Source organism: Manacus vitellinus, unplaced genomic scaffold, assembly GCF_001715985.3.
Source record: "Manacus vitellinus isolate BGI_N305 unplaced genomic scaffold, ASM171598v3 ctg7180002429987_pilon, whole genome shotgun sequence".
Lineage (NCBI taxonomy): Eukaryota > Metazoa > Chordata > Aves > Passeriformes > Pipridae > Manacus > Manacus vitellinus.
The window spans coordinates 9323-21355 of record NW_021938246.1 but is presented as its reverse complement, the minus strand read 5'-3'; the positions used below and the strand labels follow the sequence as shown (position 1 = coordinate 21355).

Genomic DNA, 12033 nt, shown 5'->3' with positions numbered 1-12033 from the left:
GTGCCTGTCAGAACTGCAAAGACGGACGCACAAGAATCTTATGTGGGCATATTCTCTGCTCTGCCCTGCACACCTTTGTGTTGGGGTGAAAACTCAGCCTCTCTGCTTCCCTCTCCTGAGGGACTAGTTCTTAGACATCCCTTTCCCCTACGCTCCTTTCAAAAGCCCTCCTGGCAATTCCCAAGCCTGTACCCAGCTCTCATCCCCTGTCTGTCCTCTTCCCAATCCCCTGGTCAATCCCAACATCCCAGGACAGGGATCCCAGTTGCTTGGCTGCACTCCCACCTAGTTCCATATGCTGGGCCATGATATCCCAGCACTGGAGCAGCCAGGTCAGCAGGGGCTCTCCCAGCTGGAGGCTGAAATCTTTTCACATCTCTCACAGTTCAGCCGGGGATGGGGATCTGGTGATTACCTCTGACCCTGCCTCTTGCTCCTGTTCTGAGGGTTCTGCTTCCCCTTCATCCCTCACTAACTGAGCTGATTTGGTCTTGGATTTCTTCTGTAGAGGGGCAGCTGCTACTGGCACAGGTTGTTCCTCTGCAGTTTGAGTGGCCACAGCACCTCTTGGTCTCCTTTCCTCCTCCTCCTCCCCCTGAGGGCACTGGGTCTTAGTTAAACAAGATTACAACTTAGAAATTAAGAGACTTCAGGTGGAAGTGCGGAAAAGGAAAAGAAACAGCTTTTTATTAACAAAATGTGAATAAACAACAAATGGTGCAACCAAAAACTTTCAGAAGAAACAAAACAAAGTCCCAAATCCCCAGGTGGGGGGGAGAAACTGTCCCGGCAGTTCAAAGCTCTCTCAGCCCCGTGTGCTCGCAGCCAGCAGTGAAGGAGTCCCTTTTCCCAGGGGCAGTCCCCAAAGCAGAACACCTCGCTCCCAGATGGGTCGGGCTCTCTCTCTCTCTCTCTCGGTTGTTCTCCACGAGGTGTCCCGTGGGGAAAAAACTTCCTCTCAGGAAAAGAGAACGAGGTGGCCAAAATCAGCTCCCGCTCTGTCCGGTCCCGGACAAACCCCAAAAGCCCCCGAACAAAGGACCCCCCGCCCTCCCCGCGGCCACCGCGGTGTCCCCGAGAGCCGCCCTCCCCCCACTGCCCCTGCCCAGCGCCTGCGGCTCCGCTCCAACCCACCCCATCCCGGGAGACACAGATGGGAATGGGGGGACACTGGGAAACAATTCCAACACCTCTTTTCAAACCTCTGACACCTGGTTCCCAGACATTCCCAAAGAAGGGGCTTCCCGTGGCCTCGAGCCAGGGACCCACCTTTGTATTGAACCAACTCCTGGAGAGACACGTTCCCATCCCTGTCCCCATTCCCATTCCTGGGGTTCCCATCCCTGTCCCCATTCCCATTCCTGGGGTTCCCATCCCTGTCCCCATTCCCACTTCCTACTGTGCCAACCTGCTCCCAGTGTCTCCGTTCCTGTCCCCACTATCCCTATCCTGGTCTCCCATGTCCCCATTCCCATTCCCAGTGTCCTAATTCCCATTCCTTGTGACTCCAACCTGCTCCCAATGTCCCCATTCCCATTCCTGGAGTTTCCATGCCCATTCCTGCTGTCCCCAACCTGCTCCCAGTGTCCCCATCTCTGTCCCCAATGTCCCCACCCCAGTCCCCCCTGTCCCCATTCCTATTCCTGATTCCCACAGAGGAACTGCCGGATGCCAGAGGAGGAGCCAGGATTTCTTGCCCAAAGCAGGAGATTTTCACACCCAAATTAAAGCCTCAGGAATAATTGTGGTCCTGGATTTCACACGGGAAAAAGCAGGAAGTTGATCCATGGGGAAGAGCCGCAGGGGGGCCGGGGTGGGTGGGAGCAGCGGGATGAGCTCTGCCAGCAGCTCCTGCCTTTCCACAGGGAGAGGGAAGGGGCGGATCCAGCTCTGGGATCGCTCAGGCCGTGATTCCTGCTGGGATGAGAGTGGGGAAAGGAGTCACCATGTCCCTGTTCCCATCCCAGGGGATGGATCTGGCTGTGGAGCCCAGGGAGAGTAGGAACTGCTGCGGATTCCCACCTGATCCTGCTCCGTCCATCCCACCCCAATCCCACTCCAGAATCCAACCATGATCTCAGTCCACAATTCCACCTGATCCCACTCTGGAATCCTGCCCTGAGCTGCAATCCCCTTCCAATCCCACTCCAGCCATTAGGTCCCCATTCCCCTCTGGAATCCCGGCATCCATCCTGGGATCCCTGCACAGAGGATCTGGATCCACACACGCTGCTGGGACTCACTGGTGGGCGCGGGGTCATATCCATTCCCCTCCCTCTTCCCTATGGAAAGAAAGTGGGATCAGCACCCGTGGCACAGGATCCCCGGAATGCTGCCGGGCGGATCCGTGCCCCTTGCCGACCCCCATCCCGGGAGTTACCGGATCGGAGCTTCCAGACACCGACTGCCACGAGGCCGATGATGATGATGATGGCAGCGATGACGGACACAGTGTCCTAGTTAGAACAGCTGGGACCGATTCCTCACTGGATGGGTGTAGCCCAAAAGTGTGTATTCTATGGCCTTCCATGCCATTTTCCCAGGAACTGTTGTCGGGGGGGGAGGGGGCCTGCGAGGTGGGTGTGTTGGGTGTCTCCAGTCCCTCATATCCTTTTATGGAATTCCCCGCTCTGAGAATTCTCATATCCTTTTATGGAATTCCCCGCTCTGAGGGAAGAACTAAGCATCCTTTTATGGAATTCCCCGCTCTGAGGGAATCACTGACCATTCCTGCCTGAACTGGAGAATATATAAACCTGGAGTTTCAGAACCTTTCCACCACTCGTGGGATCCAGAGGAAGGCTGCAGCTCACCACTCTCAACCAGACTGAGACCACCACCCTCAACTGGACTGCAATCACCACTTCTGACCAGACTGCAACAGCTCTCCCACCAGCAGGTTTTTTTCCCCTCTCCCTTTACTTTGGACTCGGGGGGGGGCCAAGGAAAACCACTTTGTTCATGCCCCAGGGTGCTGGGTTATACATTTGGGTTTTGTGGGTTAAAACCAATTGCTTGTCTGTATAATCAGACTTATTGGGCAAGGGGGGCCCAAGGGGGGCCCAAGGGGGGCCCAAGGGAGGCCCAAGGGGGCTGGTCCAGGGGGGGAAGGGCTGCAGGGGGCGGATCCCGGAGGAGGAAACCCGCCAAAAGCGGCGGCCCAGCCGAGGGAGGAGCCGAGCGGGAGCACAAAGAAGAGCAGCCAAAAGGTCCTGGCGGTCGCTGGGCAATGGCGGGGGGGGCGAGAGCGGTTTGGGGGCCCCCGTGAGAGCCGGGGGGGAACCCCGGTAGCCGCGGAGTGGGGAGAGCGGAGAGGGGCGATCCCGGAGCTGGGGGACCCCCGGAATGCTGGAGGGGGGGGAGCAGAGAGGGAGCGCCGGGCCCCTTAAGCGGGGGTCCCGGAGAGGGGGAAGGCCTTGGAGTGTGGAGAGGAGGGGGGGCCTTGAGGCGGGGGGGGAGCCGAGAGCGCCAAGAGGTTTGCGAGGGTGGGAGCCGAGAGAGGAGGGCCGGCCGGCCCCGGGAGGCAGAGTGGGGAGAAGTGAGCCCTGGGACCCCCCTGGCAACACTAAAGGGGACCCCGGAGAGTGGGAACCCCCTGGAGCCGCGGGACCCCCGGCAGCCCAGAGAAGGGGGACCCCCAATGCAGGCAGAAGTACCATCAGGCCAGACAGGGGGGACCCCCCTAACCCCAGAGAGCAGAGAGGGGGAACTCCTGGGAGGGGATTTTGGGCTGAATGTTGTTGTTTTGGGGGTTTTTATGGACACAGGATGCCCGGTGAGTCCTAGAGCTGGACTTGGGCAGGAGGAACCCCCAAGGCAACGCGCTCACCCCTTGTTTTCCCCCCCATCAGGATTTCTGCTTCCCAAAGCTTGGGCGGATGGAGGAGGAGGCTGCGAGGAAGAGGAAGATGCCTTGGGCCCCCCAGGCAGGTGAGGAGGAAGTCAGTGCCCCTTTGGGTGGGTCTTTTGTCTTTTGTGGCCGTCCTGCCGGGGCCGGAGTTGGGGGGATGTCCTTGGGCTTCCCTGTGGGCCGGAGGCAAATCCCCTGCGTGTCCTTGTTGGTTCCTGCCCCAGGCCCCGAGGTGAGGCCGGAGAGCGCGGAGGACAAATCCCCCCGGCAGAGCCTGGTGGGAGAGGCCGTTTTGAAGGGCTCCCCGGCGCAGGAAGGCAGCGGGGAGGAAAAGGGCCGGAGATGCCCCCGCAGGAGGGGCTCCAAAGCCAGCCCAGGGGGCTGTGAGGAGGAAAGAGCCAGCGTGTGCCGGGAAGGCGGCCGGAGCTTGAGGCGGAGCTGCGAGCTGGTGGTCCCTGAGCAGCCTCCCAGCAGGGAGAAACCCTTCAGGTGCTTGGAATGTGGGAAGAGCTTCAGCAAGAGAACCGACCTCCTGAGGCACCAGCACATCCACAGTGGGGAACGGCCCTACACGTGTGGGGAGTGTGGGAAGAGCTTCAGGCAGAGCGCCAACCTCCGCACCCACCGTCGCATCCACAGTGGGGAACGGCCCTACACGTGTGGGGAGTGTGGGAAAAGCTTCAAACAGAGCTCCACCTGCTCCGCCACCAGATGATCCACAGTGGGGAACGGCCCTACACGTGTGCGGAGTGTGGGAAGAGCTTCAGGGACAGCTCCAGCTTTTGCAAACACTGTTGCATCCACACCAGGGAATGGCCCTACAAGTGCTTGGAATGTGGGAAGAGCTTCAGCACAAGCACCAAGCTGCTCAGCCACCAGCACATCCCCACTGGGGAACAGCCCTACACGTGTAGGGAATGTGGGACAGCTCCACCCTCTACACCCACCGTCGCATCCACATCAGGGAGAGGCCTCACAAGTGTGGGGAGTGTGGGAAGAGCTTCAGGGACAGCTCTGCCTTGACCTCCCACCAACGGACCCACCGGTAAGAGAAGCCCCGAGTGCCCCGACTGCGGGAAGAGCTTCGGCCGCTGCTCCAACTCCATCAGCCATGGGAGGACCCGCGTTGGATGATCCACAGGGACCCCCGTTGGGCACAGCCCTGGTGTGCTGGTTTAAAGGTAAACCAGCAGGGGAAATGACAGCGGTGACACCTAGAATGGGATGGAACACAAGGAATGGGAATGAGAATGTCTGGAATGGGAATGGGGACATCAGGAATGGGATGGGGACAATAGCAATGGGATGGGAACACCAGGAATGGGAATGGGAACACCTGGAATGGGAATTGGGACATTGGGAGCAGATTGGGGACACTAGGAATGGGAATGGGGGCAGCAGGAATGGGAATGGGGACACGTGGAACGGGGAAGGAACACCTGGAATGGGAATGGGAACACCTGGAATGGAAATGGGGACACCAGGAATGGCAACATCTGGAATTGGAATGGAGACACCTGGAATGGGAACACCTGGAATGGGAATGGAGACACCAGGAATGGGAATGGAAACACCTGGAATGGAAATGGGGACACCGGGAATGGAAATGGGGACAACTGGAATTGGAACACCAGTAATGGGAATGGGAACACCTGGAATGGGAATGGGGACACCAGGAATGGGAATGGGGACAGCAGGAATGGGAATGGAAACACCTGGAATGGGAATGGGGGCAGCAGGAATGGGAATGGGGACATCAGGAATGGGAATGGGGACACCTGGGCTGGGAATGGGAACATTGGGAATGGGAATGGGAACATCGGGAGCAGGTTGGGGACACCAGGAATGGGATCACCTGGGATTGGAATGGGGACACCTGGAATGGGAATGGGAACATTGGGAGTAGACTGGGGACACCAGGAATTGGAATGGGGACACCTGGAATGTGAATGGAGACACCTGGAATGGGAATAGCGAAAACAGAGGTGGGATGGGAACACCTGGAATGGGAATGGGGACAATAGGAATGGGAATGGAGACACCTGGAATATAAATGGGAACACCAAGAACTGGGCATGGGGAAAACAGAAGTGGGATGGGAACACCAGGAATGGGAGGACGGACAATAGGAATGGGAATGGGGACACCTAGAATGGGATGGAACACCTGGAAAGGGAATTGGAACATATGGAATGGGAATGGGAACACTTTGAATGGGAATGGGAACTCCTGAAATGGGAATGGGGACACCTGGAATGGGATGGGAACAACTAGAATGGGATGGGAACACCTGGAACAGGAATGCAAACCCGTGGAATGGGAATGGGAACAGCCGGGCCCGGGCTGTGTCCCTGGGGAAACAGGAGGCCAGGCCCAAAAGAGTTAACTAAGAAATTGGGGCCTGCTAACAAGCTACCAACATCCAAGACCATCTGTGCTCGTTCTGTTCTACTGACTGGAGCAAAGCTTCAGAGAATAGTACAGGAACATGTCCTAGGCCTCGAGGGGATAAATTAGAGAGACAGCAGGATCAGGGAGACATTGGAATAGGAGGAATAGGCCGGGAGCCAGGGCTTTTTCCAAGCTTCAGTGAGCGGGTCAAGACCAATGGAAGAGAAGGAAGGTCAAGCTGAGGAAGATGAGTTGAAGCCCCCAGAGCCATGGAGGAAGAGTGGAAGTACCCTCAGGATTGAGGGCCAAGAGAAACACCGCCCCAAGCCCCGCCTGAGCTCCACCTCTACTCCGCCTGTTATTAATATGCATCGATAGATGTTGTAATCACTTGAATATGCATTTAATCCCAGCTGAAGATTGGATAAAAATGCTGATTTTGTGTGAAGCCTTCGAGCAAGTTTGTCCAGCGCCACCTGGCTTGCTCCCAACGTTGAATAAACAAATACCTTGCTGCTTAAAGATAAAAAAGTCTCTGAGCAGTTTCTCGGACCGATTTTTCGGATTCACCAAGAAGGCCAAAAATGTCCTCTCCTGAGCCCAAATGACTCAGATGAATTCCTTTGCCCACATGCCGGGGCTGTTGGACTTGCCCCTTGTCTGTAACAAAGGAGTCTTAGTCAGCCCCTGCACCATCTGTGTGGAAATGTTGTCCCCAGGGCTCTCCAGGTCCCCCTGGGTTGCTCTGTGCCCAGCCCTGCTGCCCTCCCAGCAGAGTGTGGGGTGGCAATCCCTGTGTTCTTGGAGCCCTGGGAGCACGAGGCTTCCTCCAAGGCAAGGTTCTGTGCAGCCCAGTCTGCCCTTTGCCCAGAGCTCCTGGCCAGCTCCTGCCCTTCCTTCCTGCCTTCCTGAGGAGCTGTTGCCATCCAGGGCTGCCCTCCCAGCACTCAGCTGTCCCCCCAGGGCTGGGCAGTGTCTGGGGGGAGCCTGTTCCTGCCTGCCCAGCAGAGAGGAGAGAGCTGGGGAGGGGACAGGAGAGGCAGCACAGTCAGGGCAGGGCTGCCTTGAGTCAATCCTCTGCTGCTTTACAATCTCCTCCAAATTCTTTGGATTTCTTGGGGGAACTTTGTTCAACTCAGCCAGGAGCCCAGCCCAGCTCAGCAGCACAGACACAGCCCCAGGCACTGAATGACCCTCGGGAGTTGGGGATGAGTCCCTGAACATCAGACAAAGACAAGTTAAAGAAACCCCTGAAGAATTCCAAGTCAGATCCAAGTCCACAGTTTCTCCTGGTATTAATGAGTCCCACTGAGGGCCAGCACTCAGAAATTGTCCCCTGCTTCCAGTTAGAGCTGAAAACTGGGGGCAGTGATGACAGGTGGGGACAAGCAAAGTCCCGGGGTCTGTGATGCTGAATAAATCTGGCTTTGTTTTGTTCTTGCAAAGGGCCAAGGTCTGACCCCCAGCCCTGGGAAGGGAGATCCTGTGCCTGCCCCATTCCTCAGGGCTCTTGCTGGGGCTCTGGGATGTGGGGATGTGCAATGGCAAGGGCAGGAGCATGGGGCAGCACCTCTGTGTCAGCTGAATGAGACTGAAGTGTTTTGCTGAGGGGGATGAGTTATGAGGAAAACCAAACTCCTCCCTGTAAGGAATTGTAAATCGGAAATTAGGAGATTCCAGTTGAGGAAGTATGGAGAAAGGAAAAATAACAGCTTTCTTAAAGGATATCTGTGTATTGGCAGAACAACAAAAAGGGGAAAAAGTGGAAAAGGGGAAAAAGGGGCTCTTCCCACGAATCTCCCGCTGTCTGTGGCTGGCTGTGGCCGGGAATTCCCCCTTTTGGCCGATGAACACACGCCACTGCCAACACGGGAGCGGAGGAGGGAAAGGGCGACCTCCTCCCCAAAAGGTTCCTCTGGAGGGGGGTCAAACCTGTCCCATGAAGTCCGAGCAGGTCTGGGCTGGGGGCAGAACAGGGCGCAGGAAACGAAGGCAAACGGGAACCAGCAAACAGCCAGATGAGCAGGCCGAGAACAAAAGGACCTCGGAGCCTCTCCAACACAGCCCTTGCCTGAGCTAAGGCCAAAGTGAAGGGCCTTGCCCTTTGCCCAGGAGAAAGCAAAAAACTCCACCCCCCCCAGCCTTCTGAGGGCTCCCAACCTGCAATGTGGGCTGGGCCAGTTCCTTTGTGGGTGTGAGTCACCCAAGGCAAAGCCCCCTCCCCCATTCAACATCTTTCTTTTCCAGTGGGGCAGGGCAAAGAAAAATTCCTGCTTGGTTTTTCAGAACAAGTAAAGCTATGACAGGGATCCCCTCCCCCCTGCCCTCACTGCCCCCCAGTAACAGGGACTGGGGAGAACTGGGAAGCTTTACTGGGAACACTGGGAGCAGCTGGCTGGGGTCAGAATAAAAGCAGGGATGGGGGGGACACACGACCCCCCAAACTCAGCGTGGGGATGGACTGGGGGGGTCCCAGGGCCACGAGGAGGGGTTGCGGCCGCCAGCGGCTCAGGAGCTCTGTGGGGAGAGAAAAGGGGGTGAGAACAAAGGGGTTGGGGGGACAGGGGGGGCCCACAAGCTCTGGGAAAGGTGGGGACACGACCCCCATTTGGGGACCCCCCTTTACCTTCTCCCGCAGGTAGAAGCCGAGCCCCAGCGCCAGGAAGACCAAGCCCAAGACGAAGCCCCCGACCCCCACCAGGATCTTGCTGCGGACGGTGTCCGGTGGCATCTCTGGGGGGAGCCGGGGGGGTCAGCACCCCCAAAACCTCCCAGAGACAACCCAGGACCCCACAAACACCATCTTAGTCTCTCCCAGCCCACCGAGGACTCCCTGAAATCTCCTGCCAGTCCCTTCCCAGTTCCTCTGGGATCCCAAAAAGCCCCCCCATCCCCTTTAGGACCCTCCCAATCCCTCCCATCACCGCCAGGGCCCCCCTGAAACCCTTCCCAGTCCCTTCCCAGCCCCCTTAAGACTTCTCTGAACCCCTCCCAGTCAACCCAAGACCTCACAAGGTTCCTTCCAGCCTTTCCAGACCACTCCTGAAAACTCCCTCCCAGTTGCCCCCAAGACTCCCCAAGGCCCCTCTCAGCCCTCCCAGCACCCACAACCTCCTTCTCAGCCTCTCCATTGCCCCCCAAACCCTTCCCATTCCCCCCCAGACTTCCTCCCAGTCGCCCCCAGTCGCCCCCTTTCCCCCCCAGCCCCCCTGCCAGTGTGCCCCCGGTGCTGGGGGGGCCGGGCCGTACCCCAGTGCCGGCTGAGGGGGTGCTCCAGGCTGACGTGCTCCACCTGGCAGCTGTAGGTGACCCCGCGCCGGGGGGGGATTTCCAGCAGCACCAGCACCTGGTAGGTCCAGTCCCCGTTGGGGACCACGTCGGTGGCCACCACGTGCTCCGGCAGCTCCTGCCCATCCTGGAACCACCTCACCTGCACCGGCGCAGGGTAGAAATCCATCCCGGAGCAGAGCAGGCGGCCGGGGCCGGGCTGGGAGCTCGACGGCACCAGCGAGATGGACACGCTGGGGGGCACTGGGAGGGACGGGGGAGACACTGGGCTGAGCTGGGGGGCACTGGGAGGGAGGGGAGAGGGCTTGGAGGACATTGGTAGGGATTGAGATGGCAGTGGGAGGGACTGGGATGGCAGTGGGAGGGACTGGGAATAGAGTGGGGGAGAAGGGGCTGCGCTGGGGGGGCACTGGGGAGAGCGTTGGGAGGTCTGGGAGTGAAGTGAGAACGACTGGGAATGGACTGAGAGGGTCTGGGAATGGATCGGGAAGGTCTGGGAGTGGAGTGAGAGGGTCTGGGAAGGACTGGGATGTACTGGGAAAGGCTGGGCTGGACTGGGAAGGAAGCGATCCGGACTGGGAGGCTGAGTCGTGGTGAGGGAAGTCTTTGGTTTGGGTCTGCCTGGCAACTGGAGCGTCATCAGAAAGACGCGCTGGGATTGGCTGAGGGGCGGGAGCTCGGTGGCCCCAGCGGGGTGGAGACGCGGGGGGGCACTGGGAGAGACTGGGATGGACTGGGATGGACTTTAAAAAAGTGGAATGGACTGAGAGAGACTAGGGGGCATTGGAAGGACTGGGAGAGACAGGAAAGAACTGGGAAGGGGTAAAAGGCCAAGGGAAGGGCACAGGGAGGGCTGAGGGGTCTGGGGTGATTTCCAGGGAGGGCATGAGGGGCTCCAGGGTCATTCCTGGGGCAGGGGCTGAGGGGATCCGCTCTGCCCCACGCTCACCTCTCCTCTGCACTCTGAACGGAGCACCAAGTTTGTAGTTGTGCCGGCAGAGCCTGTCCACTTCACCCCGTTCGTACTCCAGAATTTCGGGGTTGTTGTTCCATTGCCTGGCCCAGAATTCTCCATACGGGGTGTCCCCCACAAAGACCCCCACATCGCTGTCGAAGTGGGCGTACTGCTCCCGGTTGTAGATGTACCTCTGCACGTACCTCACCCACTCGGTGCCGCTGATGAAGTGACACTCAGCCTTTCCCATCCACTGGAACACCCCTCTGTGTGCAGGACACGGGTCAGGGGATGCCTCGTCCCCCCCATCATCCCCCAGCCCCCCACAACAGGCTGGGAGCTCAGGGGGCCACCCCGGACCCCCCTTTCTCACCCCCTCTACCCCATGGACGCCCCAGCACCGGCTCTTGGCTGGGGGAGAACCCCCCCATCAGCCCCCCGGGGATGGACAGGGGGATTGGGGACCCCCCCACTGTGGATCCGACCCCCCCAGAACCCCAGAGAACCGCTCCAGGGCTCGATGGACACCCAGGAACCCCCAGGGCACCCCTCTGCCTGCTCTCCCACACCCCTTTGCCCCCCTCTCCCACCCCTTTCCCACCGGCCCCACAATCCCCAGACCCCCCCGCCCTCACTTTGGGGCTCCCACCCCCCTCCCACTCACTCCGGGCCTTCCAACCCCCTCCACTCACTTTTTGGGGCTCCCCACCCCCTCTTTCCTCCCCTCTTTTCCCCCCCTTTCCCACCCGACCCCCCCCCCCGCTACCCACAGCTCCTCGCCCGCAGCCGCGGGGCGGCTCCCAGCACCATCCAGCGACCGCCAGCACGGCCCCCAGCGCTCCCCGCACCACGCTCCATGCCCAGCCGCCGGACAGCTGCCCTGACAGCCCCCAAACCAGCCCGCGCGGCGTGCCGTTTTGGGGGTTTGGGGCGCCGCTTGGCTTGGCTGAGGGCGCAAGTCGCGCGGCCCTTTTTTCGAGGCGTCTTCCCGGCCGACTGATGAGTCATCAGCGCGGCGCGCTGGGATGGGCGCGGGCGGCGTGGGCGCTTTGGATTGCTGAGGGCCGTTGGAGGGCCCCCGCGCAGCCCCGGGGCTGGGGGGTTCGGGGGTCCGTGGGCTGCGGTCTACGGCGGGGAGGGGGGTAGCTCAGGGCCCACGAAAATGAGGCCATCCAGGGAGTGCCAGAGAATTGGGAAGCTTTAGCTGCGGAACACCGGGAGCAGTCGGCTCGTATGTGCAACTCGAGAACCAGAAAGAGGGTACGAGGGCGGACACACGACCCCGCCCAAAATTAGCCACGGGGATGGATTGGGGGGTTCCAGGCTGGGTACCCTCAGCCCATCCAAGGACCCTCCAAATCCACTTCTCAGCCTTTCCATTTCCCCCAAAGCCGCTCCCTCCTGAAACGCGTCCCACAAAACTCGCCTCCCAGTTGCCCCCAGACTCCCCAAAGCCCCCTCAGCGGAGCGACCTCGCAAGCCACCCAACAAACCTCCTTCTCAGCCTCTCCATCCCCCCCCAGACCCTTTCCCTTACCCCCCAAACTCC

The 12033-nt window shown here is 59.5% G+C and overlaps 1 protein-coding gene across 1 annotated transcript; it reads right to left on the bottom strand.

Annotated features, from left to right (window-relative positions):
• Window positions 1-8749: 8749 nt before the first annotated feature.
• On the bottom strand, window positions 8750-11609 carry LOC108642517 (class II histocompatibility antigen, B-L beta chain-like; the record flags this gene model as incomplete). Its single annotated transcript, XM_029965939.1, has 5 exons — window positions 8750-8758; window positions 8817-8974; window positions 9491-9772; window positions 10479-10750; window positions 11251-11609. Coding segments are annotated over 5 exons (1080 nt in total), but the record flags the coding sequence as incomplete, so codon positions are not given.
• Between the last annotated feature and the right edge of the window lie 424 nt (window positions 11610-12033).